The sequence below is a fragment of the Dama dama genome, chromosome 18, assembly GCF_033118175.1.
Source record: "Dama dama isolate Ldn47 chromosome 18, ASM3311817v1, whole genome shotgun sequence".
NCBI lineage: Eukaryota > Metazoa > Chordata > Mammalia > Artiodactyla > Cervidae > Dama > Dama dama.
In genome coordinates this window covers 102,118,929-102,126,081 of record NC_083698.1, presented here as the reverse complement: position 1 = coordinate 102,126,081, position 7,153 = coordinate 102,118,929, and the positions used below count along the sequence as shown (strand labels likewise).

At 40.5% G+C, this 7,153-nt stretch overlaps 1 protein-coding gene across 1 annotated transcript; it reads right to left on the bottom strand.

The window, feature by feature from the left end:
* Positions 1–433: 433 nt before the first annotated feature.
* On the bottom strand, positions 434–1,366 carry LOC133072951 (olfactory receptor 2A7-like). The gene has a single exon (XM_061166489.1). It carries the CDS (start codon positions 1,364–1,366, stop codon positions 434–436), a length of 933 nt encoding a protein of 310 aa, XP_061022472.1.
* Positions 1,367–7,153: the final 5,787 nt, after the last annotated feature.

Genomic DNA, 7,153 nt, shown 5'->3' with positions numbered 1-7,153 from the left:
ATATGTGTAAATCTATGGCTGATTCATATCAATGTATGACAAAAAAAAAATAATAATAATAAAAAAAAAACCACAAAAAAAAAAAAAAAGAGCTGGAGATTTGAGGAAAGCATTTTGGGAGACTGGGGCTGGAACATAGCTTGATGAAGAAATTATAAAGACTATTATTCTAGATCTGTGATATCCAGATATTGGTCTATAACATTCAGTAGCATCACAAACTGTTATTGGTAATATTTGGATAATGATAATATTTAAAGGTGCAGTTTTCTAAAATACTTCCCACATCTATTGAATCAGTGATCTAATGGTGGGTCAGGAGATTTACTTTATTTTTAATAAGCATCTCAGATAATCTTATGTAGGGTTGGGCTTGAGAGCTTTTGAAATAATTTCCTCCTAGGTCATTGTCAACCCTGATGTGATCATCTCTTCATAAAACTCTCTTTATTCCCAGCACTCTCTTCATGGCATTCTTTACTTCTGAATTCTTAAGAGTATAGATGAGGGGATTGAGCATGGGATTGAAAAGGCTGTGAAACAGGAGAAGATATTTCTTCTGTTCCTTGGGGTTCCCATATCTGGGTCCAACATACATGATAATGGCTGTGCCATAAAAGAGTCCAACCACACAGAGGTGAGATGAGCAGGTGGAGAAGGCTTTTCTTTGCCTTTCCCCAGACTGGAGCCTAAGGATGGCACAGAGGATGCACATATATGAGATTATAATTGAGGAGAAGGGTCCCACTAGCATAGAAATCGATCCAGCCAATACCATTATTTCATTGATATGTGTATCTGCACAAGCAAGTTTGAGAACAGCCATGATTTCACAGAAGAAATGATCGATTTTCTGGGTGATGCAGAAGGGTAAGGGTAAAAGCAACACTAGATGAACCAAAGACAGAAGGACTCCAATGGTCCAGGAAGTCACCACCAGCATGATGCAGACTCTCCAGCTCATGATGACTGAATACCGGAGGGGGTGGCAGATGGCCACATACCGATCATAGGACATCACCACCAGGAGCAGACATTCTGTGACAGCAAATGTCAGGAAGAGAAAGGTCTGTGTGATGCAGCCAGCAAAGGAGACGGGCTTGGCTGGACTCAGGAGGTTGACCAGCATCTGGGGCACCGTGTTGCAGGCATAGGCCATGTCAACGATGGCCAGGTGTGAGAGGAAGAAGTACATGGGGGTGTGCAGTCTGGAGTCCAGTGAGATAAGCCCCAGGATGACCCCGTTCCCCAGCAGGGTGAGGACATAGAGCAGGGAGAAGAGCCCAAAGAGGAGCATCTGAGTCTTTGTGTCAAGAGGAAATCCCAGGAGGATGAACTCAGTGACAGAGGTCATATTGTCTCCCATATCCCTAGGACAGAAGGAACTGAGTTGATGTCCAGGGTTAAAGAGAAGTCTCTGAAAATAGACTTATGTCAACTTATACTTTTCTGTGGTGTAAAAATGTATTCAGAAACACCTGCAGTGAATTTTTCTGTTTTCAAATGAAAGTTTAAATAATTTATTTGATAATCCTACAATGCACACATATACATAAACACATATATACATATATTTTCTTTCTTAAGTTTTTAAGAGGCTAAATTTTCAAAATAAGTATGTTGCCACATGTTAATCAAATATATAGTTTTTGTTTCATTCAGTGAAATACCTCATATCATTGAACTAAATTCTATTCTCCTTTGCTTATATTAACGTATCTGTATTTTTTCCCAGACTACGACCCTTACCTGATATACACGCTAATGTCCTAAAGCTGCAATACATCAAATTTTGAGTTAGAAGGGTTTATCAAGGACAGTGCGTACTAAGAGTAGATGTACCATTTTCCAAAATACACCATTAGAAATTAACCATTTCCCTGCCTGTTGAGACACACTTTCCACTTCTTCATCTTAGTGGTTACCTCCACAACTAATCGTGCACAAAATCTCTGCTTGTTCAAGTGTAAAATCCTGTTTTCAGCCTATAATCTCTTCTTTCACATTGAATTTTTCACAATATTCAGATGAACATTTATATGAATGACTGAATAGATTTGTACTGTGCTGTTTATCTAAACATAAAAACAAAATCAATAATTTCATTAGATTAGAACTCATTATTGATATATACTCTAGAAATACTCTTTCAGACACTGACTCTACAGGTGATTGGCAATAACTACAGGACCTCTGGGAGAGATGCTGGAAAGGGGTCTCTGAATTTCTTGAAAGATTGAACTAAATAATCTTTCTTATTCTAAGATTCCACAATTAGAATGCAAGTATAAACATAATATTGCCCCTCTTGGTTTAATTTCATTCCCATCTTTTATGTAAGACCATCTTGTCTTGGAGAGAGAAAGAATGAATAATACATCTCAATTTAAATGGCAATAGAACCATAAACATTTACAAATCATCCCATTTCCATTGTTACACCCCTGTTACTATTCCAGTGATAAGTGTCATATCCACAAGGTTGAAAGTAAATCATTTTGTGTTTATTAATTTCCATTTTACCTACCATTGTTCTGAGGGTGGAAATATCAATGATATGAACTGTATGCTCATACACATGGCTCAGACCCTTGTTTTCTCACATAAACATAAAACTATTTGTACACTAATCCAAAAACTGAAGAAAAGCTATGACCAACCTATACAGCATAATAAAAAGCAGAGACATTACTTAGCCAACAAAGGTCTGTCTAGTTAAACCTATGGTCTTTCTCGTAGTATGGATGGATGTGAGAGTTGGACTATAAAGAAAGCTGAATGCCAAAGAATTGATGCTTTTGAACTGTGGTATTGGAGAAGACTCTTGAGAGTCTCTTGGACTGCAAGGACATCCAACCAGTGAATCCTAAAGGAAATCAGTCCTGCATATTCATTGGAAGAACTGATGTTGAAGCTGAAACTCCAATACTTTGGCTACATGTAAAGAACTGAGTCATTGGAAAAGACCCTGATGCTGGGAAAGATTGAAGGCAGGAGGAGAAGGAGACAAGGGAGGATGAGATGGTTGGATGGCGTCACCAACTTGATGGACATGAGTTTGAGCAAGCTCTGGGAGTTGGCGATGGACAGGGAAGCCTGGTGTGCTGCAGTCCATGGGGTCACAAAGAGTCGAACATGACTGAGCAACTGAACTGAACTGAACTGAATCCAAAAACTGAATTTTCTTCCTTAAATATTTAAATATTTGACTTCTCTCTGTATGTGATACTTCAAGCCTAGTTGTTTTTTTTTTTTTTAAATAAAAGGTATTGGCCTTTCAAAATATTAAATATTTAGCAGAAATTCACACACACTTCGCTCCTTACTTATAGATAGCTACCAGTCAAAAATAACCATTCAGATACTGATTGTATTAACACATTGATATTTCCAGCAAAACTGGAACGTGAATGAAAATACACTTTTGCATGATATTGAAGAGTGACAGTAAAGCCTAACAGGCAATGAAAATGATGCTCAAATATATTTGACCAGAAGTCACAAAGGCAATTAAGGAATGTGTGTGTCTAGAGATGAGTGTTGTATGGAGCCCACAATACCTTCATGCAGAAAAAAGCAAACATCCCTGGTGTGGCTACATTTCCTGGTGATTCTGAAAGACTTGCTCCTCCTCTGAGGACTGTAGAGAAAGGATCTTGGTTATTCATGCTGCCCAAGAGAAGAGCAGGCTTTATTCACTTATAATACCCACAGGGCTCCTTCCCAATTGTCACGAGAGCTTGTGTAGGGCACAGTAGGTCCCACACCAGTGTGCTCCCTCTAGACACACACAGAAGCCAGCCACTGCCCCTCTTCTGAGTCGGAAGAGGACTTGTAGTCTCTGAGGAGACAAGAGAAATAGTGAGATCTTTAGAGGTTAACAGCAGGTAGTACCTTCATAATGAAAAGAATACACACATATTAAGTTACGCTCTTCTTGTTGTTGTTCAGACACTAAGTCATATCCAACTCTGTGACCCTGTGAACTGCAGCACACCAGGCTTTCCCGTCTCTCACTATCTCCTGGAGTTTGCTCAAACTCATGTCCATTGAATCAGTGATGCCATCTAACCACCTCATCCACTGTCGCCCCCTTCTCCTCTTGCCCTCAATCTTTCCCAGCATCAGGGTCTTTTCCAGTGAGTTGGCTCATAGCAGCCAAATTATTCATAGCATATGTTCAAATTATTGGAGCTTCAGCATCAGACCTTCCAGTGAATACTCAGGGTTGATTTCCTTTATTAACTGGTTTGAATTCCTTGCAGTCCAAGGGACACTTTCAAGAGTTTTCTCCATGCCCACAGTTTGAAAGCATCAATTCTTCAGTGCTCAGCCTTCTTTATGGTCCAACTCTCACTCTCTGCTTACCCCCTGAATATTACTGCTACCCAAATACAGGAATTTGTTATGGTTCATGAATTCTTACATCGGTCCAGCTCCCAAACATACAAGAGGCACTTGGGAGATGCAGAGATTGATTCCTGTTTATTATCTGACAGTGAAGCAGAAACTCGACATTAATTCCTGAAGCTGTATTTCTTTTAGTGTACTTAGTTTGCAACTATGGTGAATCTTGTAGCAGAATAAAAAGGTCTTAATCATCACATCATTTTAGATAGCAACTCAGAACCTACATCCTTGAGCACCGATCTGGAAATGTGTGGGCATCCTTGCTAGTGTTTCCTGTTGGACATGCCCTGCAGCTTGTGGATCTGTCTGGAGGATGAATGAATAAAGAAAAAGTGCTGATGCAGTTCACTTTTGAAAAATTTTTGATAATTTCTGGTGCCACCCTCATGGAAAAGATAAGCCATATAAAAGCAGAGGGCCAACTCCTGTCCTTTTTATCCTTATGGTGGGGCATATGCCTATCAGAGTAGGCATATACTACTATCAGTACATACTGAAGAAGAGTATTCTAATTCTTCAGAGTGTTATCAACAACCCAGTACTCCAAATCTGCATGTCAGGTTACAATTTCTATCTAATCTACAAGTTCTGAGCAATACAGTATGTTTTGTTGTTACTCAGTCACAAAGTCCTGTCCGACTCTTTGCAACCCCACGGACTGCAGCATGCCAGGCCCCTCTGTCCTTCACTGTCTCCTGGAGTTTGCTGAAACTCTTGTGCATTGAGTCGGTGATGCCATCCAACTGTCCCATCCTCTGTCACCAAATTATTGGAGCTTCAGCATCTGTCCCTCCAGGGAATAACAAAATGTATTGGAACCAGTTAAATCCTTGGCCATTTGCCCTTTGTCACGCCTTTGCTGTGAAATGAACCTAGTGGCCTGAGGTGATGTTATATATACATCAGAAATCACATGATCTAATAGCGCTCAGTGGAGGTACCGATTAAGATACTGTGAACAAGAAACAGAAATTCATACTTGTGATGGATATCATCTGCAACCCAATAAATCATTGCCCTATATAGGGTGGAAGGATTCGGTATGCCATCAGCTGACTTGGTGGCGGTGGTGGTTTAGTCACTAAGTTGTGCCCAACTCTTGCAACCCCATGCCAAGCTCCTCTGTCTGGGATTCTCCAGGTAAGAATAGTGGAGTGGGTTGCCATCTCCTTCTCCAATCAAGTGATCTACTGGTCCCCTCAAGAGGAAGGTACCCTACTGAGGGCTCAGTATTGGGCTTCGCTGCTAACAGAGCAGGTATTCAGCACAGTAGAGTGGCCTTGGTGAGAGGCAGCCTGTGCTGTTACATGCACGCCAAGTCCCCATCTCATTGCTTACTGCATTTGTGTGATCAGTGTGCAGTCAGTGGAGACGCCGAAAGCAGAGGCTGCCCGACATCTACTGGTCATCCTATACCTGGCTGTTTAACGCCTCTTCTGCAATGATGTCTTTGGTTGGCATGACTGTGGGATGCACAGATTCAGGTACTTTGTGTACTATCTCACATCTTTTTCCCATACCTCCATTCACCCAACATCCCAACTGTGCTCCTTCCAGGTCCTTGACCAACCAGTCAACCCATTTGCCATTTTCCAGGAGACTGTGGATGTTCTTAGCTCAGGAAACTTCTCTCTCCACAGGTAGATGAATAGTTGAATGGCTAGCTATGGGCAATGAGAAATTTATTCTAGTTACCTTTAAGGCCCCACACCTGAGTGCTACATATATTGCACCAATATATCAAGCCAAATCATCCTTGTATCAAGCCTTTCTTCCTAAACTATCAACTGGTTGTAGGAAATCTCTTGGAGATTATTCACATGCATGTGTGTGCACGTGTACACACACACACACACATTGGAGGGAGGCATCAGTGATACAGGTGATGTGGAGGTCTGGACCAACTGTTCATCCATTGCTTTTGTCTTCTGCAGATGTTCTTGGTCTAAGTTATTCCACATTCAGTGTCTGATGCATAGTTGCTGTGATGACACTCTCTCATGATTTGGAGGAGTGTGACAGCATCTCAGTTCAAACAGGCAGCTCTGGATTTATAGTAACTTGATGTTCTTTGATTAGTCTCTACTAAGTCTCAGAAATATGTGAAGAATGGTGTTTCTGAAAGGTGTATTGTCTTTGCTGTACATGGAGAGCCTTGATGCAGGGTCCCTGTGGCCTGTCCCACAGTTCACCTATATAGGCTCAGCAGAGTCATATTTATCTACGAGAGATAAGATTCATATCCATGTGGTCTGCCAGTCCATAGTTTTAAGTGCTAGAGGTATAATATAAAGTGTGTAGTCCAATGAATTTTCATAGATCAATACATGCATGCAAGCACCATCCAGACGAAAGTATAGAATGTCTCCATCACCACAGAAAATTTCTGTGACCCCTCTCATTGCTGTTAATAGAAATCACTTTCTTACACCAACGTAACCACTATTCTGACTTCTGTCACAGATTTGCTTTGCCTGTTTTTGAACTTTTATAAATAAGTTACACACAGTGAATGCTTTTGTTTCTGTCTTCTTTGACTCAATGAAACGTTTTTGAAATTCACTCATGCTGTTTGTGTATTAGAGGTTCACTCTTTTTTATGCTGCATAATATTCGACATGAACATTCCAAAATTCATTTGTGTATCCTACTCTTCATGGATATTTGGGTTCTTTTTAGTTTTTGGCTATTGTGACTTAATTTTCTATGAATATTCTTTTACTTGTTTTCACTGGGTGTATGC